Here is a 25,596-nt window from a genome sequence, read left to right on the forward strand (position 1 = left end):
CTTTTGATACAGTTTTTCAAGAGACATTATAATAGATTCATTGATGTAACAGAATCCTGCTGTATAAAAACAAGTTTAAGTACCTAAAGATGCATGCCTTTTATCTTTTCTAGATTAATGAAATATTTACATAAACTATATCTTATATATGTCTTTTAAGTCAAGCATAAAACTAAATTATTAGAGTTAAAAATCATACCCTACTAATATTTGAAACCAACTTAAAAGATATATAAAAGAAATGCTATTCTTTAAAAATGAATTCCCAAGTACTTGAGTTAAGCAAACATGAAATTATGAAAATTCTAACAAACAGTATGAAAAGTTATTAAACTTTTGAATCATAGCTTGAAGAAAAGACTGACTTATGTAGTAATATGTGACTACTACACAGTTAAAACTTTCTTATAAAAATTAGGTATAGAGAATTAGCTGTTATTAAAACTTTACTGATACTGATTACCCCACCCTATCTCTTCCTCAAAGTTTCTGGGTATGTTTACATAACAAAACAAACTTAGAGACAAGACTTTTAAAGCTATAAAAAATTTTAAAAGCCTTTCTTTTTCATAGACAATATGTAACACATTTCTCAGGAATGATTTATTTTCAACAGCCTTAGATGCTTACCACTAATTTATATCTTTTTGATTTGTAATATTTCTTAGGTGAATATCCTTTAAAGAACTATAAAACAGATAAATACTCAAGATTGTGACTGAAAACTGATTTAATACTACAGATGATGCTTGCTTATCTCAGAGAAAATTTCAATTATTTTGATATTCAATCAAAATTTACCTTCTCTCCTCTTTCTTTTGATACTTGTCGTTTGTCATTCATATCACTTTTGTTGCCCAGGATCATTCTTTCAACATCTGAAGAGGCATGCTACAGAGGAAAAAGAAAACCTTGTAAAGAGATATTTAGTAAAGTAACAATTATTTAACAAATTCTACATTTTGTCAGAAATATGTACACATTTTATAATAAATAAAACCAAATATTTATTTGATGTAAAGCCTTATCCTTAAAAATAAAAAAGTAAACGACATAGAGAAAGCCAAAAGACTTTAGAAAGTCTGAGCAAAGATTTACTTTCTTTCATCCTGAGATCTGGCATGAACAAGTTGAAATGAAACTTATCTAATAACAAAATGTTCACTTTTTGAATTATTATTATCAATAACAAAATCTGGAACAAAATAATAGGAAAAGATATCTAGGATCCAGAAATATTGTAGGACTTAAATTCTTTGAAAATTGATATGAATATGGCTAAAAAATTACATAATGATAGTGTTTTTTAATAGAAGTCAAAGAGAAAAAGAACTGTCCAATTTTTAAAAATATCAAATGAACTCTAAAGTAAATTACAACTCCTATACTTTCAAATATAAGGATTCCTAAGAAGTGGAAAAAAAAGTGATAAGAATAATGTGACCTAGTGAGAAGAATATTGTATTAAGAGTTAACTTGGATTCTTAAGTCTTTCCAAGTTGATTGTCTTTACAATATTATCATTATATAACTTGTTCTCTTGCCTCTTTTCATTTCACTCTTTTTCAGTTCATGCAAGTGTTTCTCTGAAACCAGCTCCAGTATTTCTTAAAACACAATAGTTTTATATAACATTTATATATCATAACTTGTTCAGCCATTCCAATTGTTGGAACTCTCCAATTTCTAAGTCTTTGCTACCACAAAAAGAGTTAGAAATATTATTTGTACATTCTCAGTTTGTTTTGCTTAAGACTAAATCCTTTCTAAATCTACCTACCCTCTAATTTCTCCTTATCTCTTCTCCCACTTCCCACTATTTCTGTGTTAAGTAAAAATATATATTTCTGTACCCAATTCTGTGCATGTATGCGTGTGTGTGTGTGTGTGTGTGTATGAACTTTGATAGTTTAGTTGAGAGTGAAGTGCAAGTGGCAGATATTTTCCCATCTTTTTTTCTTTGTATGTTGGATTCGGGTCATATGGCTTTGATGCAAAGCCTTCTCCTAGCTATAATGCTTCACATATGTGTTCCTTGCCAGACTTCTCGAGTTTTCTTCCTTTGCTGACTTGTGCTGGAAAAAAGTAACTCATTCACTCATTTTTTTCTTGAATCTCCCAATCAGAATTGAGTCAGGCACATGTTCTAGATCTGTTTGGAAGGGATTTTGGGGAGAGAGGGAAATGATGCTGAAAGGAATGGGAAGGGAAACTCACTGTACTTCTTCATGATATTCCTTGGATTAGACCTTTTAAGGTTGATTTCAACTCTAAAATTTCATGAAATCCTCTCATTTCAATTTTTTGTTGTAAAAATGTAAATGATTTGCATTTACACATAGTGTCCCAGAAATCTTCTTCCAGTGTTGATTTATTAAAGCTTTAACAATTAATATTAATAATTTAATAATGAAAGCTTTATTAACAACGCAAAATGGCACTAAGATTTCCGGGACATGCTGGATAGCACCTCCTCCCCAACAGCCCAGTAAGGTATATACTACAGATAACAACCTTACCATTGAAATTCAGAGGGGTAGACCAATTTTCTTAAGGTTACCCAGCAAGTAAACAACCTAATCCTCCTTTTCAATCCAGTATTCTTACTCTATCATACTGAGCAATTTTGTATGGAATTCCAAATCAAATCAAATCTCCATAGTTCAGTGCCATTTTTGAGAATTCAATTGCAGTCAAGATTAAGTTTACTGTTAATGAAAAAAGCCAGATTGATTATACTAGAAATTCTAATATTCCATAATTTTATAGAGTCATGGAAGTAGTATTTGGATCCTACCAAATCAAGCTTCACATCTTCAGCCCATCAGGAAAAGTTATTTCAAAGATTATCATTCATTCTGCCCCTCCCTTGTATTCCCATTAAACAAAAAATTTTTCCCAAATACCTCTTCAATGTTTCTTATCCAGTTTTTAATATTTTCAAAAGATTTTTCATTAGTGATGTCATATACCAACATAATTCCCTAAGAAAGAAAAAAAATTGATTATTTTTTACATTATACATCATTATTACTTATGAGCCTTTCCTAAAAGCACCCTATAAAGATGTTATGAAACTTTGATCATAATTAAGCTTTAATTAGTAATTATAAGAAGTCACATTATTTTTAAGTAGAAATAACCATTCCATTTTGTCTCCTATGATACAAATCAGAATTAAGTATCACTGAACAAGTATTTTTTAAAATTCAATTTATTTTAGGTCCTACTTCTTTCCCTCTACTTCACACTCTTTCTCCACTGAGAAACCACAATACAACCTATAACAAACCTGTATAATCAAGCAAAATAAATTCCTATGTTGGCTATATAAAAAATAAAACAAAATAATCCCTTAAACCCAATTGTGAATTCTAAATCCTTCACTGTTCTATCTGGAAATGGGTAAAACGTTTTATTATGAGTCCTCTGGAACTGTGGTTGTTCATAATGCTAAAACAGCTCAAAAGTCTTTGAAAAAGATGTTACAATGTTTTTACAATATTATGGTTATTGTATAAACTGTTTTCTTGGTTCTATTCACTTCATTCTGTACCAATTTATGTAAGTGTTCCAGATTTCTCTGAAACCATCTCTTTAATAATTTCTTACAGCACAATTGTATTACACACATTCATATATCATGACTTTCTCAGCCATTCCCCCAAATAAGGAACACATTGCCTCAATTTCCAAAATCTTAATCACTAAAAATAGAACTGTCGCAAATACTTTAACTATATGGATCCTTTTCTTCTTTGATTTCTGTAGAATAGGGACCTAGTAGTGATATGACTGCATAAAAGTTTAATAGCTTTGGGGACACAGTTCCAAACTATTTTCCAGAATGGCTGAACTCATATTGAAAAAAGTATTAGAATTAAAACATCCCTAATTGATAAATAGTCAAAGGATATAAACAGGCAATTTTCAGATGAAAAACTTAAAGCCATCCATAATCACATGAAAAAATGCTCTAAATCACTGTGATTAGAGAAATGCAAATTAAAACAACTCTAAGGTACCAGCTCACACCTCTCAGATTGGCTAAGATGACAGGAAAAGATAATGATAAATGTTGAAGGGAATGTGGAAAAACTGAGATGTTGATGAATATTGGTAGAATAGTAAAATGAATCATTTTTGAGCCAATCATTTTTGAAAGCAGTTTGAAACTATGCCCAAAGGGCTTATAAAACTGTGAACCTCTGAACCAGCAGTGCCACTACTGGATCTATATCCCAAAGAACTCATAAAGGAGGGAAAATCATAAACCCACATGTACAAAAATATTTGTAACAGCTTTTTTTGTGGTGGCAAAGAATTGGAAAACAAGTAGATGCTCATCAATTGGGGAATGGCTGAATAAATTATGGTATGTAAAAGTAATGGAATATTATTATTCTTTAAAAAATGATGAACAAGCTGATTTTAAAAAGATCTACATGAAAGATTACATAGTAATAGCAAGATTGTGGGAAGATCAACTATGACAAATGTGGTTCTTCTTAGTGGTTCAGTAATCCAAGGCAATCTCAATAAAACTGGGATGGAGAACAGCATTTGTATACAGAGAGAAAACTATGGAAACAATGTAAATCAACACTTGCTATGTTCACTTCTTCCCCCCTTTTCTTCTGTTTTCTTTTTCTTTCATGGTTTTTCACTTTTGTTCTGATTTTTTTCCCCAACATGATTCATAAGGAAATATGTAAAAATAAAAAATTAATGCACATACATAAGCAAATAAATAAATAATTTTTAAATGTTAAAAGTAGCAACATAGTGGATACAGTACCAGCCCTGAAGTCAGGAGAACCTGAGTTCAAATGTGCTTTCAGACACTTAACACTTCCTAGCTGTATGATCCTGGGCAAGTCACTTAACCCCAATTGCCTCAGCAAAAAATAAATAAATAAATAATAGGAAGAATGAGAAATATACCTTCTACCCTGAAATAATTTATATTTTGGACTGTATACTTCAATAGAATTATACAACAAATAAACTGTATTTTAAATATGTATGATTTACCTAGATTATTCTTGAAATTTTGACCAGCCTACTTTTAGAAGAAATCATTTAAAAGTAACCTGGTTTCATTCTTACTCGGTAGCAGTATACAAGGCAATTTCTTTTTGTTTTCCAAAACCTAGACTTTCTTCTAATACATTAAGACTTCAGTTTAACAAAAAATGAATCAAAAGCATGGAAATTCAGGCAATTTGTCTAAAGCTTGAAGGGTTGTGATAACAGTTGGATATTCCTATTTCTCACCTTACCAACAAGCCATTTAAACTTTGATTTCTCTTTATAGGAATGTACCTTAAAACATTCAAGGTCTAGTTGATATTAAAACCCTAAAGTACATTTGAACATATTTAAATTTGTATTATAATTCAAGATTTAAATGTGAGACTTCTTGATTGTAGGTCTGAAAGCCAGAGATAAGCCATGGTAACAAAAACTGAACTCATACATCAGACTGGCCTTTCTCCCAAGCTACCAGAGAAAACAATAGCTTAAAGGTAAGGGATCATATAGGGACCATGTCAAGAAGTAACAGAAGGATGTGGTGGGCAAGATGTATATGGACAATATTTCCACTAGATTCCAAGCTTCATAGAGCTACAAACCTTCCAGTCACTTATTTCTTCACTAGTTAAAAGGCTACCAAAGAAATCCAGCAAAGTGAGCCACAGGAAAGGGATGATAGAATAATTATAGAAAAAGATGAAAGGTGACTTAGTGACAGAAGGGTATGAATAAAGGAGGCACAAGAAAAAGGTGAGCATAGTGGATAGTTATAAGGCCAGTGATATGTTAAAACATAATATCTCAGAACCTGTAAGCATGTGATTATCACTAAAAGGTGACAATGGTAAAGAGCATGGAAGAAAAAAAAAGCCATTTTAGTTCTAGTTTTTCTCCATTAGAAAGATGACAACTTTAATTTAGACTCTAATTTGAATCCTATAATCCTAAAAAAGGAATAACTAATGTTTTATTTTCACCTGAATAGTCAGAAAACCTTACTATTTACTCACCATGGCTCCTCTGTAATATGCTGTTGTAATTGTTCGGAATCTTTCCTGGCCAGCTGTGTCCCTAAAATTTAAAACAATAATATTAAAATGTCATAATTGTTGAAGAAGAACTACAAATTATGAGTGACATCATGCTGGGTAGTAAATGCAATATTTTCTTAAGGAAGTAGAAAAGGAAAGCCTAAAATTAGGAGGTGGTAGCAGTTATAGAACCTGACAGGAGATCACAAAGACATTTATAAAAACCATGGATTTCAGGCATCCATAGAGCAAGAGAAAAATAGGTGAATTCTATTAGAAACTGGAATATAATGCCATTCCAAACTTGTGGGAGGATGTAATAGTTTCAAATTTTCTGATTCCAAGATTTTTCCAATTTTTTTTTAACAAAGATTTAACAAAAGAAATTTTATTTTAATATAGATTTCCTTACAAAATAATCAAGTGAGCTGAAATAATGCAGAAACTACTCAGTAAAATGTACTATATAGGGTTTGTTGTCTAATTTTGTAAGTAATAGACTATTATTAAACTGACATCAGAGTCTAACATATATCCTTTAGTAATCCTTCTAAAAATCCTTCTAAAAAGTATTCCTTCTTTAAAAAAATCCTTCTAAAATCAAACAAAAACTCTAAACTATTTAAATTCATTTATTTTTATGTAGGTATTATACTATAAGCACTAACTCCATGTAATGAATAAGCTCTAAATTTGTTACATTTATGAAGAAACATACATACAGTGAGAAGTCAGATTTTCTTGATGTTTGGGAAAGTCAGTGTCCTAAGATTTGCGTCTTACATCTAGAAATAACTTATTTCCTGGATTCAGAGAAACTAAGTAGCATTAAAATTAGTAGACAAGATACATGCACAAATAAACCCAACCCAAAACAAAAACGAAAACCCCAGAGCAGAACTAAATAAGGTCTACACACCTCAGGGAAAATTGGGTAAATCTATTAGAAAACTGAAACATCTGTTTTGATCCATGAAAAGACAAATTAGAATAGTTTCTTCAGATTCATTGTCCGTAAGAAATGAGAAGCTAGAGGTTTAAATGTAGAACTAGTTGCTACTAGAAGTGATAAATGAACAAAATCACAAACATTTTGCTCATTCTAAGAATATCAGCAGAAAGCAATCTTGAAAACGTAATCCAACTCTCTAATTTGTGATTATCTTCTCATCAACAAGTTCTTAAAGATTACTGCACTCATGTTTCCTTGTTCCCAAACCCAAAATTATAACTATGTGGGATCAAGAATTCTCTCTTCTAAAATATAGAGGAAATAGCATTCGGATAGAGCATAAAGGTAAGAGAACTCATCATGTTAAAATCAAGAATTAAATGTTTAAAGGTTCAAAGAATGATGAATGATGTACTTAATACTTTTTATGCCAGAGTAAGAATGTATCAAGAACACTGGGAAGTAAATTATTAAAGGAAAAACCTGTGTTGTTAATACTGTGTTCCAATGAAGACAGCATGATCTGATGGAAAAAGCCTTGGTTTGAAAGTCAGGAAACCTGACTCTGTCACTAGCTGGTATATAACCTTAAGCAATATACCCTTTCTGGAATCAATTTTCTTTATGTACAAATTAAACTAGCTATCTCTAAGTTCTCTTTCAGCTCTAATATTTGTGATTCAATGAAAATAGGGACAACTGGTTTCTGCCCTCAAGAGAAAACCATTTAATTTGTTAATTTTTAAGAACCATCTTGGTTAATTGTTTGGATGAATCCATGGCTGTCAGTGCAACAGTGCAGATTGCAATTCAACTATGCTTTCTCATCCTTCAAGATTCTCAGCCATATTTTCCTACAAATACTAGACAAAAGGTCTATCTAAAATATGAGGATTCTTTCTCTAGATTTATTTACATTGCATGGTACCAATATAGCACTTAGATTATCCCTCCTTGGCTTTCTTTTTGTTACATTACTGGTCCATTTCCCTAAATATTTTACTGTATTTTTACTCAGTCTACTTATAATTACTTTTGTAAAATCTTTTTCATTACTGATTTTACACAGGCCCAACCATGCATATTTACATTTGGCCTTTGGATCTGCAACTTTAATTCTTTCAAGAAAGTATTATTCCATGTTTCAAAGTCTTATAGAACTATTAGGTCACCAATAGAATGTTGGTGTTCCAAGGAGAAGTCTGGGGTCATCAAAAATGAAGAGAGATATTTCCATCATAAAATTATCTAGTTTCATTGCTTCAGCTTATGACCACTTGCTATGTGGGTGGGATGTGTAGATACCCATAAAGGTTAAAAAAAAAAGAAAGAAATCTTTTCCATATTTGTTTTAACTGAACTCACAATACAGTATTCAGTACTTTCTTAGTTTTCTCTAATACTATCTGACAAAATTAAGATGCTTTTGACATTATTACATTGTTCATAATCTTAATGAAAGGGGGGTGCATTTTTATTTGACTTACCATATCTGCAGTTTGATTTTCTTTCCATCGAGTTCTATTGTTCTTATTTTAAAGTCAATTCCTGTTGAAAAAAAAAATATATATATATATATACATATTTATATATATGTGTGTGTGTGTATGTATATATTTGTGGTTAAGTTTCAAGAAAAAACAAAGATTTCAATTGAATTAGTATTCTCCAACACACTAGAAAATGTGCACACAAAGAGGGTGTGAATGGTATGTTTTCTTTGAAAGATATAACTCATCTAAAGAAAGGAATGTCAACTACTTTGCAAAAATTCCAGCACATATAAAATTTGGCATATTAGAAACTTTAGTATATCTAAATGCAATACATGTAAAAAAATCCCATAATTTGAGATTACATAACATATTCTGTTTCTAAAATAGATGCTAATGTGAGCTTAAATTCTTAATTTTTTTTCCTCATAAAAAGAGTAGAACTCTCCAAGAAATTCCCTTTCTCTTCTCTGATCTGACAACATAAGCTCTATAACTAGATCATAAGTTCCCTAAAGGCAAGAGCCATGTCTTTAAAAAAATTTTTTTGTTTCTTTCACCCCCTTAGCACTAATGTACTACACATAATTAAAAAAAAAATTAATGGATGGATAAGTCTAGAAAGCTATTTAAAAAATTCAAGTCCACATTGAAATAGAGCTAGCACATATTACATCAGTATTTCTACAGTATCATCACAAATAGCCTTCATGCTAGAATCTTAACTACCTAGACTAATTTAAGTGCATTAGGCCCAAAGACAATGAGAAAATGTGGGAAAGCTATCAAGGACTCAAGCATCTTAATCTCCCTATTTTGACTAGTAATGCTTAACACTTTATTTCAGTAACAAATGCAAATACTTTCCGGTGTCAGCTTATTTTCTTAAAGTACTGCTTATTTATTATAAATACATTAAGCTTTAAGGCACCAGTTAGTAAATATGATTGAGTAGTGACTTATTAAATCCTTGCCATTTCTCTATACAGTGTTATTGTGATAGTTGTACACTGCTATATAACATTCTTTAAGCTGGTTCTAGAGGCGATTTCACTTATATATTTGGCCTCCCCATAACACTATATTAATAATTTTAAAAAATGAAAGAATGGGAACTCTGATCAATATAGTAACCAATCACAATTCCAGAAGACTCACAAAATGATGCATGCTATCCACCTCCTGATTCAGAAAAGAAACTGAAGCTTATTTTTTTCTTATTCTTTTTCAGTGTGGTTAATATGGGAATTTATTTTGTATGACTGTGTGTATGTAAGAGAGAGATAGGTTTTGTTTTCCTTGCCTTTTTAATTGGTGAGGGAAAGAAGGAAATATTGAAGAGGAGAGAATTCAGAACAGAAAATAACAAATTGAATTTAAAGAAAAAAACAAAAATTAAGACTAAAAATATTAAAAGCTCAAAAAGAAAGAATTGTAAGGAGAATATCTTAGAACTGAAAGTGGCAAATCATTTAAGTAACAGCCTCCAACAAAAATAGAATGTATCAAATAGAAATAAATGATTCCATTAGAAAGCCAGAGATATTGAAACAAAGTCAAACAACTGATAAATGGAAGAATATGTAAAATACATTTTAAAAAAAGTGACTTGGAGAGAAAAAAAAGCTCCAGATGAAACTAAGAATCAATGGACTCCCTGAAAACTACAAATCAAGAAATATTTATTAAGTGTTGTCTATGAGGCTGTTCTAGTATCTTTGCCAAGAAAACCCCATGGACAGCATGGTCCACAAGATCCTGAAGATTCAGACATGACAGAGTAACAACAATGAGGTTGATAGTTGGCACACTGGATATAGTCCTGCACTTGGAATAAGGAAGATCTGTGTTCATATCTGACCTCAGATATTTAATAGATGTAGGATCTATAGGCAAGTCACTTAACCTTTGACTGTCTCAGTTTCCTTATTTATAAAATTAGGAATAATAATAGCATCTACTTTATAGGGTAAGAATCAACTCAGATATTTGTAAAATACTTAGCACAGTATAGGTGCTTAATAAAACTCTACCCTTTTCCTCTATATGCCAGACACAGTTAAACAAGACTTATGCTCTTCAGAAGCTCACAGTTTAATGGAGGAAACAGCATGGAAAGACCTTGTGTAAACAAGATATATGCAAGATAAATTGGAGATAATATGAGAAAAGGCTCTATCATTTAGGGGATAAGAAAAGGCTTTTTATAGAAAATAGGATTTTTAGGTGGGACTTGAGGGAAGCCAGAGAAACAGAGAAAGAGGAGGAAAGTATTACAGGTATGGGGGACAGTCCATGAAAATGCAAGGAGTTTGCAAGTCAGTGTCACTGGTTCTTGGAGTACTAGAAAGTAAAACTGGAAAGAAGGAAGAGATGAAAATGTGAAGGGCTTTAAAAGCAATCCTGGAAGTAATAGATAGCCTTTAGAGTTTATTAAAGAGGAGTTAGGAGTGAGGGCATAGTCAGATTGTCCTTTAGGAAGATTAGTTTGACAGATGAGGATGATGGCAGTGTGAAACTGTTCCCTTTTGATCTGTAAAATTAACACTCTAAAAATGTGTACCCTTTTATCTGAAGAGAAAGGAATCTCAGGCCCTCCGGGGAAGCATATCTCCCCAGACAAATTAAGTGGTATCATCCAACAGGACCACTTCTAAAGCAAATCACCTCCACTAATAGCCGATCTTTATTCAAATTCAGGCTGAAAAATCCTTTAAAGTAATTTCATTTGGGAGATCCTGGTCTGATCAGCTCAAACTGCCCCCTTTCTCCCCCAGTCAAGATCTGCTCATATAATAGGTTTTTGTTTACTCATTTCTTTGCAGAATGTCCAAAGCAGGACTATGTTTTGTCCCTTGGTATAGCTGCCAGGACCTGCCGGCTGAGAAGACATTCTCTCCTCAGTGCCAGCCTCCATTTCCCTAATAGGACTTTGCCACTATGAAGTCAGTTTTCTAGCAAAGCTGACTTCTCATTCAATAATTAACTTCCATTTTGCCACCTAAAACTCTTCGGGTTTGTGAATTCTTTCAGGTAGAACCTGCGCCTCTGACTAAAAGGGGATTTCCAAAATTCTCTGACTGCACTAGAACCCCATCAAGGGGAGCTTGGATTGGAAGAGGAAAAGAGGCAGGGAGATCAACTAGCAAGTAAGGAGTTGAGGGTGTTGTAAAAGTTGCACATCTAAGTGACTGGGAAGATTGTGGTGTCCCTGAAAGTAATAGAAAAATTAGGAAGAGGGGAGGGCTTTGTAGAAAAAAGATAAATTTCAGACATGCTGAGTTTAATATCATCTCCAGACATCCAGTTTGAGATATCTGCTAGAAAGTAGATGAAAAACTTAAAGTCAGAAGAGAGATGAGAGCTGAACAAACAAATCTGAGAATCATCTGCATAAAAATAATTGAATCTAAGATAGCAGAAAAGAATAGATCACTAAAGAAAATCCTATGGAGGGATAATCTGGTCCATAAAGAATCAGCAAAGGAGACTAAGATAAGACAGACAGTAGAACCAGGAGAGAGCTATATCATGAAAACCAAGACAAAATTCAGTTAAAAAAAAATAAAAAGCTGGAACAATGTCAAAAATAATAAGAACTGAGAAAAGAATATTAGATATGAAGAGGGGACACCGAAATTCTAAAAATCCTTAAAGGAGAAAATCTCCTTCAACTCTGCCTCAGTGAGGGACCCCGACCTGAGGAACAAACAGTTTCATCCTTGTTATCTAGGTGGGGTCGGCTCAGTTCTGAAACTCACTGAATTCAATTCAAATTCCAGCTCAAGCTGAAATCCAGCAATGAGCCAACTTGGCATTCCACCCACAAATTCCCTTTAGCTAAAGCTCCCATTATAAAAGAGCCAAACTAAAACCTCTTTGTAGAGGTTCCAAACATGCCAAGCTATGCCATGCTTGGGATGCCAAGGGCTTCTGTCCACTGGAATATTCTTTCCAGTGCCATCCTCTCTTTATCCTCATTTATTTCCTAACCAGACTTTATGCCTCTCTGTCAGGATTTCTAACCTTACTTCCAAATCCCATAATAAGCCTCTTTTATCAATCTAGGTTTTTGGGTCTGTAAATTCTTTTACAGAGAATCTCCATACCGCCAGAAAGGAGTCCCCAAAACTCCTTACCCTTGTGCCAAATCCTAAGGGATTGCAGGGGAGCCAAACCTCTCCATTTGGTTCCCTGAACCCCGAACCTGCCACTAGACCTTATCATTTAACTCCCTGTCCACCAGAAATATCTTGGTTCCCTAAATTTAAACCTTATCAGATGCAGTAATTAAGAGGTAGATTTGAGTTATCTGCATGTTTTATTGAAAATTGAATGCAAGTGAGCTAATGAGAAACCAAGCAAGATAAGAAAGAACAGAATTTGGAGTCACCCATGAATAGGTGGTAAAACATGAATATGCCCAAATATTCAGCAAGTAGATTAGTCACTGGCAGAGCAGGAACTTAATCCCAGGACAAAGAGGGCTCTTGACTCAGCTTCCCTTGTATGTGTAATGCCAGAGAAACTGAGCAAGATAGAGATTAGAGAAAAATTTAATAATTTACTTAATGGAGAGATTTACTGGGACCAAATGGATCCATGTTTGGTCCCAGGGCTGAATGAGACTATCGTCTCAAAGAATCCAGCACTGAATGTCAGATACAAGATTCTTTTATAGGGTAACAAGAACAATAACATAATGGGGGAGGTACCTGGATGGGGATGACTTAATGGGGGGAGGCACCTAGGATGACATAATGGGAGGTCCTGAAGAGGCTCCTGATATTCTAATGATGTCTAAAATGGATAAAGACCTTTATCCTATCAAACATTAGGAGGGAATAAGTATAGCCTAAAGTCTAAGATATAAAACCTTTTTCCTATCAAACATTCAGAGGAAATGGTTATAACCTGAGGCAGAGTAACTGAATAGGACAATTAGGGAAACTGGGTCAGACATTAAAAGGGAACTGTGGCACAACAGTATGATGTTGGGCAAATCACTTAGCTTCTCAGAGTCTTAATTAATCTCATCTATAAATTAAAGGAAATGAATTAGATCAGTAGTATAAAACTCAAATAGAAATGGGTCCTGGCAGCTATATATCCACTTAGAATGTCACAAATTAACATTATCTCTATTGTACTGTATTTGAATTCATTTGGTTAAATATTTCCCAATTACATTTTAATTTGATACTGGCCACACAGTTTTTTGATCTGCTTCACCACTGGACTAGATTATCTCTGAGGTCCTTTCAAGTTCTAAGTTTATGAGTGAAGGCATTAAATATTTTTTATAAATCAAAAACTACTGGTTTTAGGGTAATGCGCCATGAAAATGTAAGTAAATATAATTTTGTCTGTTTAGATTTCAGAGTGAGCGAGACCAAGTGAAGTTTTCTCAAGAAGTCTATGAGATAAAGTAGGTCGAACCTTAGGCCTAAGTTATATGATCCCTATTCCCAGAAGTCTGTGGAGCTGGAAGATCAGACCCAATTTACAGGAAGTCACATGATTTTTAAGGCCTAGAGGTCTCTAAAAGTCAGACTCTGTCAGCTACAGGAAGTGATGACATTGGTGATCATTGGTCAATAATGGTTACTTCCTTTTAGTCTATCCAATGAAAAAACCTGGGTCTTTTGCTGTTTAACCAGCTTTACTGTTTCCAACTTGTCAGGTGCGGCACATGTTGGAAACTGAGATGCCTTCCAGCATGTGCTTAGGCCTCTCCCCTGCAGGGACTAAATAAATGCTTTCTCTTTGTAACTGAAAATGTCTCTAATGATTAATTAATTTAAGGAAGGGGGTCCAGCATGCATCTCCAACAAGCGTCCCCCCAAAACAAAAACAAAAACAATTTACACCATTCAGCATATACTTTGAAGGGCTAAAATGTTACATTTCCTTACTAAAGATTTTTATTAAAGTCGGTGAAATTTCACAGCAGTTAAATCTTTAGCTTATAGATCTCAAATTTTAATAATTTTGTCAATTTATTTTATTTTATACTTATAAAGGAATTTTAAAATATTTTAAATATCTCAATTTTTTATTTGAAGCAAATGTAAAGTGAAATGTATGAAATGAGTTACAGACTGAAATTTTAATTTGTCTCAAGAAAAAGTATTTTAATCTTTTGCATAGAAAAAGTAAGATTTCAAAATTTTATTTCTACTTAATTATTAATGCAACCTTTCTTTGTAAAAAATATAGTCTTAATTCACAACAATCTATTTTCACAATGTACCTATTTGTCCTGTTTTTTAATTCACTCAATATTTTTCTGAGGGAAATCACTTGGGATTCCCAGGTTTCTATTAGAACTCTCTCCAAAATAAAATCAGCCTAATTTTTAGAATATATTTTAGTATTAACTTGGAATAAACATGAATGAACAATCATTTCCAACTGAGTCTAACCTGACCACAATAAAGATTTTTTATAAATAAACTAACAACTATCTAGCAAACATTTTGAACTTAAAAAAAATACTGAATACCAACCACATAATCAGAAAACTAAATAAAATAAAATGAAATAGAAAATTTAAGATATGTAATATATATCCATTCATTTTAATAGTGGCTTTCTATTTAATACAAAATTAAATGTGATACTAAACACTGAGGATGGACCAGCTACAACAGCAAATTCAAAGCAAGAGGCAAAAATTAATATATGAATTATAAATATGAAAGGTTTTCTTATTTTTTGTTTTGAACAATAACAATATAAAAGCCAAAGGCTAAAACATTGAAGTTAGTAATATAGCTAGGCAACTCAAGGTATCTTACACATTAAAAGGTAAATTATCCACTTAACTCTCAAATTTTCTATTAGGAGATATATTACATGACAACTAAAAATAAAAGCATAAACATATACTCAGTTGTAGATAAAGGATCTTTTAAAATACTAAAAGTATCAATATCAAAGGTTAAAATGTGACTAGAAAATAAAATGCAATCATATTGTGAAAAATTCTGATGAGAATGTTGAAAAATCTAGAAAAAGTTGATTTTTTTTTTAAACTTGTACATCTGGTCAATAAAATGTAGTTGGCATTCCTATTATCATTTGAGAATGACAAAATTGATGCACGACAAGTCTCTCACAAATTTCATACATTCAAAATTAGGTGAAGTGGTAATATGTGTGCATGCCCCGTCAAAACTAGCTTTAGAGTTGATCATTAAACATTTATTTTACCTTTAATTTTACCTAAAATTCTGGAAAAGTACCTTAATTTTGTCATATGATCAGATTCTGATTTAAAACTTTTTTTATAGAAAAAAGGCTTTAAATATTCCTAAGACTTCTATTTCTTTCCCTACCATAGATTCATGACAACCTGTAACGAAAGAAACCCCAAAACAAGACTACTGAAATTCAGCTATTTTTTAAATTCATAAATGTTTATTATAAAATTTACCTTAAAAACTAGAAAACTACTTGAGCCTATTAATCTTCTAAACAGGGGATTTATTTGTTTATACTTTCTGCATAAGGACCAGATACGACTTTCATCTAAGCTGAGAATCTTCAGAACTAATAAATGAAGTAAAATCTGTCTTTATGATCCATTGCTGTGAGAAAATCCAACTAGTTAAGTCACAGAAATTATCATTGGAAAAAATAACACATCAATGACATTTTCTCCAAAATATACTGAAACTGATTCTTTGGATCCAAGCATTGAATATGTTTCACATTTTCCATTAATTCTGAAACAAGTAAAAAAAAAATTTAAGTTGAAAAAATATTCCACATAAAGAATAACAAAGCTAAACAGAACTATTGATTTAGATTTTACCAAAAAGGAAAATAATTATTACTTGTTTCACTGTTTTCCAAAAAGAGTTCCTCATCTTATCCCTATAAGTATTATTTTTATACCTTTCCAAAAGCTATAAAATCAAATAATTTGCTTTGCCTAGTCAGTATGATTCAGCTATTGAGAAAAGGAACATTCTTTTAAGAATGCATAAACTAATGTCTGGAGTGGGGGGAAAAAAATGAAGTCATTCTACCATCCAATCCAAAAAGAAAGCAGTGCCAGATGTGCAACTTACAATACTAAGGATCCTGTAAGCCTCTTGAAACAAACCAGAGTATTACTGTCAGTAAACTGCTGCAGAATTAAGCAGCACTTACAATCTACCATATCTAGTACAACAGATGGGTAATTTTAACAATGTATTGCTGACTAACAAGGTTAAAATAAACAGATGGAATATAGGCAAGTAAAAAGATAAGAGAAAAATCAACATAAGTGGCATAAAAGAAAGATATTTTCCAATTAAGCAATAAAAACAACTCCCCTTTCTGTCTTTTCTTTACTTCCTCCTTCCTTTCTGCTTTCCTAATATTAATATTTGCATAGCACTAATTTAATAGTGGTAAAACACTTTGCATATATTAGCTCATTTTAAAATTCAAATTTCTACTACTATAAAACCCCTAATTATTCTGATATAAATAAAATACCTCATAAAATAGAATTTCAAAATGTATAATATATAACCTAAAATATATGCATAGTTTAATAAACTTATAAAAACTAATCAGAAATAAACAAAGAGAATTATGTCCCAAAATAATCTGAAAAACATTGTTTTCTGATTCTCGGAGTGATAAAGAATTATTCAGCACAATAGGATCATAGGAACTATACAAGCCTATTTGGCTCTGTGAAACAAACAAGATTATGTGACTGGACATATGCAAAGGAAAAATCTTTTACTTCAAACTGAAACATTATTATTAGCTATCACTGATTATACCACTGAAATCTGGAGCAAATAGTAAAAAGCTTCATCAGCCATTTTCTTCCATATCCCATAGCCAATTTAAAACTATGTATTCCCATGAACACAAGTGATAACTATATGAAATATAAAAATAAATGCAGTGCCAAAATATTTTAAAGGGCTTTTATATTCCTTACTGACATCCATACAATACCAAACCAAACTACATTCTCAGGAGCCTATTTTAATAAAAAATATCCCATAGAATCATCCAATATGGCACTGACAAACACTTTTCATCCAATTGAGAGCACTATATATAGAAGTCAATTATTTCTATAGAGGTGAGAAAAGAAAGTCTGCTTTTGTAAAAAACCAAATGTCAACAAAGCAGTTCCTTTTGAGTTTTTCTTTGCTTAAAATATTGAGGTACTGTCAGCATTTATAAGAGAAGTTATGTTTCCTGTTTCTTCCAACTATCCCTAAAGTTTCAGTTAAGAAAATCCTCACACTTATTTCCTTTTACCATATATTTCAAAATGTGCTATTTCCAAATAATTAGAAAGCAGTACTAGGATCACTGATTATGTTTTAAACACTTTGAGCCTCTTGGGCAAAAAGAAACAATTTTTAAAGATGTATAGTATGTGACTTAAAAAAAAACCTCAAAGGAGTCCCCAACTTAAAAATATTTATGAATCATACCTATATATGAACAAGTTTTTCCATATCCTCTGGGTATGCTTTATATTTCCTAATTCAGAATATCTGAGTAAAACTGAACTATAGAGATGCCATCCCTCATCCAAAACCAGAAAGTTGATTTTCTCTCATGCAAATACAGGCCAGAAAATTGTTAATGGTGCCCAGGGCTATCTCTAACCTCTGTCCAACAGAGCCAATGTACCTAGATACCTAGAAGTGGAACTCGGAATACATGTTTTGTTTTGTTTTTTCTAGAAATGAATTTATAATCTACTGGTCATCCTGCCATCTTGGGGAGGGGGTGGGGGGTAAGAGGGGAAAAATTGGAACAAGAGGTTTGGCAATTGTCAATGCTGTAAAGTTACCCATACATATAACCTGTAAATAAAAGGCTATTAAAAAAAAAAAAGAAAGAAATGAAGTCATATACAGTGATTAAGTATAGAATTAGTATAGTATTATTGTTACTATTATTATTATATTTCCTGCATATTATTAAATAGGCTTTTGAAGACTGGCCTAATACCCTATTGTGTAACATACTATACCTATTAGAAAATGTGTTTTGAGTGCCAAAACCACTAACTTACAACAGAACTTGAAGAAGAACATAACCTCAGCTGGAGAGCTGATTATCCACTAACCTGATAATTTCTTCTGAGTCCATTTGTCGTACTTCACTGTTTCAATTTATGTTAGTACTAGTCAAAGACCCTCTGAATTTATAAAGGTAATTAAAATTCAGTTAATAAGATACTATTTATTCATAGCTCAACTAAAGCTGGGAAGGATTTATTAAGCCCTTAATATGTGCCAGGCAGTAATAGAGGAAGATTCATCTTATAAATTCAAATGTGGCCTCAGATACTTCCTAGCTGTGTGAGCTGAGCAAGTCATTCAATTCTGTTTGCCTCAGTTCCTTGGATCTGTAAAATGAGCTAGAGAAAGAAATGGCAAACCAGTACAGTATCTTTTTACAAGAAAACTCCCAAAGAGGATCAACAGAGTCAGAAACAATTGAAAACATACACATACACACAGCACTGGTTAAAGCATCAGTGATACAAAGAAAGGCAAAAAACATAAGCCCTATCCTCAAGGAACTAACATGGAGACAATGTACAAGCAAATATATACAAATTATATACAGAACAAATTGGATATAACCTTAGGGAAAAGACTTTAGTATTAAGAAAGACTGGGAAATTCTTTTCGAAAAAAGGGAAAGTTTAGAAGAGACTTTAAGGAAGCCACACTAATGACAAGAGAGAGAGAAGTACAATTTCAGTTAAAAATGTGGAAGGAAGAGGATTGAAAATAAAGATTTCTGTAATTAATGTATTATAATCATCTGCAACTAATACTATTATTATAAGAAGGAAAAGGGTAACTTGAGTCCTCCTTACTGAACTGAATCTAGAATTTAAACAACTCAATACTATGTTGGATTTCCTATCACACCCAGAAAGGTCCTGAAAGATGTTGCTTTGCAGATTTTCCATTTCCTCTTCATTCTGTAAGAAAAGACCCTATTCTTAGGACTCATGGAGTTTTTGTTATTGTTGTTATTTTAAAAATTTGAATGCAATGGGGAAAAAATAAATCTAATTTCTTGAACTTTGGGAGATGACTAAAAACCATTACATTGAATTCCCAATCCCTATATTTATGCCCACCTGCATTTTTGATTTCCTTCACAAGCTAATTGTACAATATTTCAGAGTCTGATTCTTTTTGTACAGCAAAATAACGTTTTGGTCATGTATACTTATTGTGTATCTAATTTATATTTTAATGTATTTAACATCTACTGGTCATCCTGCCATCTAGGGAAGGGGATGGGGGGTAACAGGTGAAAAATTGGAATAAGAGGTTTGGCAATTGTTAATGCTGTAAAGTTACCATGCATATAACCTGTAAATAAAAGGCTATTAAATTTTTTAAAAATCTAATTTCTTGCATAGAGGTGAGAGGGAGTTGTCTCAGCTCATTCAAAGGGCAATATTTACCTAAAAACACATACACACACACACACAAGCAAGCACACATAAATGAAAAAAATCTGTCATGTTATAACATCGTATACGTAAATATACTTATTTACACAGATCTTTACTTAATAAGAATTTCCCTGAACTAACTTAGCAATACTCTAATTGCTAAGATAAACTGCAGGATAAAAACATGAAGAAAAACAATAAACCACGCATTCACATGATTACTATATTAGAAAACAAGTAATTTTAACAATGTAGTGAGAATCAAGCCTGGGGTAAGATTTTCACAACGAATAGTTACAATTCTGGAGTCCTGAGATTGGGCAGAAGATAGTCATTCTATCAGGAAACATATCTATCAGTGATGCAAAGTAGTTAAGAAATATGACAATGACTATGTATTTTTCACCCTGGATAGTACCTAGGCATATAAAAATAGGAATCTTTTAAAGTACTAGTTGATCTAGATGGTTGCTACTATATTCCTTACAAGTCTAAAATTCTGTTATACATATATATATATATATATATGTATATGTGTATGTAATATACATTCTGTTATATATACACATATATTCTGTTACATATATGTATATATACATACAAGATATATATGTATAACAAATATGTTACATATATTACATATAAGTAATATACTTTCTTTTTTGTTCAAGGAAATGGAATTTACAGAAGGAAACATCATAATGAGCATCAGGAACTGGAAAAAAACAACCCACAACCATTGAGTTTTACTTCTTTAGAACAGTTCTATGCTGATGAGAGGAAAGCAATATAAGTTCAAGGTATCAGAAAACTATCTGAAGTAGCCCAAATTTTGATAAGTAAAAAAGCTTTTGCAATACACAGGATAGAAATCTATGTTAGTCTTTAAAATGCAGAATGTTTCCCACATAGATTATACAACAGAAAAACTTTTCATTTTAGTTGCATAATAGAATTGTTTTTGTTTGTTTTTTAGAGACAGTAAAAATTGATACAAGTTGTTCAAAGAGGATAAACTAAATGAAAGTTATTATATCTTAGTTAACAGTCCAAAGGGGATGCTTGAAGAAAATCAAGTTGACTAATGAAAAAATTTTTAAATGACATATTATGTTTCACTGTTTTAAGTAGCTCTTAATAATGAATGACATACTGGGGAATCATTTCTAAATGATTTTCTATGATACAAAACTCCTTGAAGTAATTTTGCCATATCAACAAGTAAGCATATAATTACTTCTCCCAACATTAAACAAGTAGCTTTTGTCTGTCACAAACAAAAATGGTGGCTGTGATTTTTTTCACTTTTTAGAAAGCCTGATTTAGCACTTTGAAATTGAAATTCCATATTAAAAACCATGCACAGGAACAAATAACAAAACATCCTCCTCCACTCCTGCCATATATGCCTTTCTAAGCTCTCAATAAATAAATTACATTCTTGGCAAATTTGAAATTACTTCTGAATCCCATGTAATTAGAATATTACATTATAAGGTAGATAAAATTAATTTTCAAAAATTGAGCTAGTGAATCTAAAGTTATGAAATCCACTAGAGATAAATGAAAAATCTCACATTTAGTGAAATCAACTTCACAAAGGGGAAGGCACAGAGAAGGCATTGTTAGGAAGAAGTAATGTCTGAAAAAAGGAAGGGGAGTTTTAGTGGACTAAAGCTCAACATAAATCAACAATGTGTTGTGGCAGCCCAAAAGACCTATTATGATTTTGGTCTGCATTAAGGAGAGGCATTAATTCATAGGAATCATAAGTTGAGAGTTACCCCTTCCTCTCAGAGTTCAGACCACATTGGGAATTCTGTGTTTAGGTTTGGACTCCATTAGTTTAAAAAGGATATAAATTAAAGGGCATTCAGAAGAGCAATTCAAAGATAAAGGTCTTGAGACCATATGTTATGAGGATATGAGAAAAGAACAGGTATGTTTAACCTAGGGAAAGCAAGACAATTGTCATGTGAAAAATGTCATGGAGGCAGCATGGAGTAGTGAACAGAATACCAGACTTAAGAATATGAATGATGTGGGCTCAGACAAAACTACACTTAGGAGTTGTGGATTCTTGAGCAAATCACTTATCCTTTTTGTGCTTGCACTTTGCTCAACTGTAGAATGAGGGAGGTAGAATCAATGGCCTCTGGGATTCCCTCCAATTTTGATCCTATTTTAGTAGCATCCCTCTTAATGGATTACATGTGTTCCATTTGGCTCTAGTGGCAGAACCAGGACCTGGGTAGAACTTGGAAAGCAGCAAAGTTAGGCTTAATGTCAAGAGCTTCCTAACAATTAAAGATATCCAAAAACTGAATAGGCTGGTTCATGACATAGTGTATCTCCTCTTATGGTAGATCTTCAAGGAGGGACTGGATAAGTACTTATTGGAAATGTTATAATAGGAATCTTTTAAAGTACTAGTTGATCTAGATGGTTGCTACTATATTCCTTACAAGTCTAAAATTCTGTTATACATACATATATATGTGTAACATACAATCTGTTATATATACATATACAATTATGTTATATATATTACATATATGTAATATACTTTCTTTTTTGTTCAAGAAAAGAAGCTATGGCTAGATAAGAAGCACATTATAATTTAAGATGTCTAGTATAGTTATCCATATTCTTTGACCTTTTGGATAATGTGAATGAAATATCATGAAAGAGACCTGAAAGAACTAAATTGGCAGTCATTGGTAAATTTCTCAAAAGCTATTTTAGTTTCCAAAACAAAACTAGAACTAGGAATGCAGATTACAAAGACCTTGCTGAAAAATGGAAAAGGTCTGTTTCCTCATGAAGATTTTTCAGAATAACATGTCTAGCTCCAGGTGATTTATGATTAGATTGTTTAAAGGCTCAATCAACCAGATATTAGAGTCTTCTCTAAGTTATACCTAGAGATGTAGTTTGATTCTTAATCCATGAGGTTTCCCTAGGTCCAACAAAAAGTAAATTTAAATCTCTAAATTAGCTCTAGAGTTGATCTGGTTTCCCTGGAGGGTACTGTGGAGCAGAAATGACTTTAAAACACTGGGGCTGTTCTCAAAGTCATTTGTCCTTCTTAAGACTTGATATTCCATGATATCAAATGTATTATTTTTAGATCTTGGTAAACATAGAAGAGATAGTTGAGATTTTGTAAGACTACAGAATGAAATTCTGCTACAAATTCCAATACTCTGTTGTAAAATAGATAACAGAATTGTGAAATAAATAGAAAAATGGTATTTACTGTTTGTAATTGTTTCTTATGTTAAATATATTTTCTCTTTATTTAATTTGCAAGTCTGTCACAGTATAGTCTAGTACATACATATATGTGTGCCTGCCATTGGGGGCTGAATCACAGACCCTTTCACTACCAACTTGTAACTTTTTGATCAACTGTAAATTTCAGGGCAGTATGACCTAATGAACTGTAACTGGTCTATGCCAGCACACTAATTAGCCAGACCTTCCAAATCAGAAGTTGGGCCCTGCGCCAGCAACATTTTTAAACTCTGAGCCAGAACAGAGCCACTACCATTATAGCCCATGAACTGAATCTGAGCCTATTGGCACTCCTCCCTAATCCACAGATTGCCAACTCTATAGTAAATAGTGTCATAGTGATCTGAATTTATGTCCTGTCATAATTACCTATTTTAAACACCAAGGTCCCACTCTACCTCTTAATCCCTAACATAATCAAGGAATATCTACTTATTAAGCTCTTTCTATGTTTTATGTTCTGTATTAAGCACAAGGATACAAAGGCACAAACACTTCCTGTTCTTGAGAACCCATACTAATGAAGGATGCCACATGTTAAGTAACAAGTACATTTAAAAACTAGTTTTTGATGGTATTGGGGAAAAGCTCCTGCAGAGAGTAGCCTCTAAGCAGAATTCTGAAAGATTCTAAGAGACAGCAGGGAGGAGGGAAACCATTCTAGGTCTGCGAAGGAGATCTAGAATGTAGAATGTGAGGAAAAGCAAGTAAAGAAGTATGACTGTATTATAGAGTGCAGGAAGCTGAGTAAAGTACAAAACTGGAAAGGGAGGAAGGGGCTAGTTCGTGCAGAGCTTTAAATGTCAGTAAATCAGTAAAAATATATTAAGTGCTATACATTAGGGATCCAAAGGAAGCTAAATCACTGCCTTGGAGGAGTTCACAATCTAGGAGGATACTCCCTCCATTTTAAATGCTAAACAAACCTTTGAGCCCAGAGGTCTTAGGCTTTGGGAAATTCCTATTGGCAGTTGTATGCAGAATGAATAGGAAGTCATTTAGAAAGCTACAATAGGAATCTAAGCAGGAGGCAATAAGGATTTGAACTAGGGCAGTTGCTGTGTAAATGAAGAGAGGAAAAGTAGAAGAAATAGTGTAAAAATTAAAAAATGCCAAAATTTGGCAAATGATTAAGTGTCCTGAGTGTGAATTAGCAATAGAGTAGAATCTAGGTTTGAAAACTGGGTGACTGGAAGGATGGTGGTACCCTTGACAGTCATAGTTCATAGTTTATGAAAGGGGACTTTTAGGGGAAAGATGAATTCTCTTTTGGGTCTTCTGAGTTTGAGATACTTCCAGAAACCCAAATTCAATATATTTAATAGGAGCTTTATGATGCAGGACTGGAGCTAAGGTGAGAGATTAGGACTGGATATACAGACATGAAAATCACCTGTACAGAAATACCTATGGAAGCTGATGGGAACATAAAGGAGACAGCAAAGAAAGAAAAGAGAAGAGGATCCAAAGAAGAGCCTTAAAGGATACCCAAAGTTAGTGTGAGTGCCATGGATAAAGATTTGTGAAAAGATCTTTTCATCTAAAATGAGAAAAAGCAGATAATTGGAAGAGAATTAAGAGAAAGCAGTGATCAAGAGGAGAGGCCGATCAATTCTCAAATGTTGCAGAAAGCTCAAGAAAGATGAGGACAAAAAAAGGACATTAGATTTGTCAATTAAAGAGACCAATTGTAACTTTGGATAGAGCAGTTTTAGTTGAATGCTTCTATGTTACAGAGGGTTTAAGGAAAGGAAGAAAAGGAACTAAGTATACATGGCTACTTCAAGGAGTTTCGCTGAGAAAGGAAGCAAATACAGGATGACAACTAGCCAGGATGATAGGATTAGATATATTTCTAGGCAGGCAAGAAGAATCAATAGAGAGGAAAAGGCTGAAGATTATAGACAGAAGGGGAAGATTGAGCAAAATCTATGGGAAAAGGCAGAACAGGATCTCACAGAATAGGGGCACTGAGCTTGGCAAGAAGGGCCACCTCTTCAACAGTTGCAAATTCTCAGTTCTAATCAGGCAGGTTTGCTTCAATATCTATTTCTTCACATATCCCTCCCCCAATATACACCTATCATACTTGTTTCCATCTCAGTGCTTTATTTACATAGTTCTCTCTATGAGGATAATACTCTGTCTGACTATTAAAATTCTATTTAGGGGCAGTTAGATGGCACAATGGATTGTTGTTTGTCCTTCCCTCTGACATGAAAAAGTGAATTGGATTGAAGTGAGGGAGAACTGGGCAAGTTCACCTGCCTCATTTTCCCCTCTAGAGCCATCTGGATCCAGTAATCAGATATAGATCAAAATGAC

At 32.7% G+C, this 25,596-nt stretch overlaps 1 protein-coding gene and 1 long non-coding RNA gene across 6 annotated transcripts in view; one reads left to right on the top strand and one right to left on the bottom strand.

The window, feature by feature from the left end:
• Window positions 1-25,596, top strand: part of LOC116421844 — a 73,870-nt gene that overhangs the window by 23,266 nt on the left and 25,008 nt on the right. For 3 of the 5 annotated variants that reach the window (XR_004232402.1, XR_004232405.1, XR_004232404.1), the window contains 4 exons: window positions 5,433-5,528; window positions 11,547-11,662; window positions 13,888-13,941; window positions 20,646-20,774. This is a non-coding gene — a long non-coding RNA (uncharacterized LOC116421844). Of the gene's footprint in view, window positions 1-5,432; window positions 5,529-11,546; window positions 11,663-13,887; window positions 13,942-20,645; window positions 21,242-25,596 lie in introns of those variants that run through there. The other 2 variants (XR_004232403.1, XR_004232406.1) reach the window with 2 other exon arrangements.
• The window catches only part of RAB8B (RAB8B, member RAS oncogene family), a 76,010-nt gene that overhangs the window by 13,947 nt on the left and 36,467 nt on the right, over window positions 1-25,596 (bottom strand). The window contains exons 2-5 of the mRNA XM_031955428.1: window positions 8,508-8,568; window positions 6,048-6,108; window positions 2,907-2,984; window positions 802-891 (exon numbers count right to left, since the gene is read on the bottom strand). Of these exons, the coding sequence (XP_031811288.1) occupies window positions 802-891; window positions 2,907-2,984; window positions 6,048-6,108; window positions 8,508-8,568 (290 nt within the window). The remainder of the gene's footprint in view (window positions 1-801; window positions 892-2,906; window positions 2,985-6,047; window positions 6,109-8,507; window positions 8,569-25,596) is intronic.

The sequence above is a fragment of the Sarcophilus harrisii genome, chromosome 2 (genome assembly GCF_902635505.1).
Source record: "Sarcophilus harrisii chromosome 2, mSarHar1.11, whole genome shotgun sequence".
NCBI lineage: Eukaryota > Metazoa > Chordata > Mammalia > Dasyuromorphia > Dasyuridae > Sarcophilus > Sarcophilus harrisii.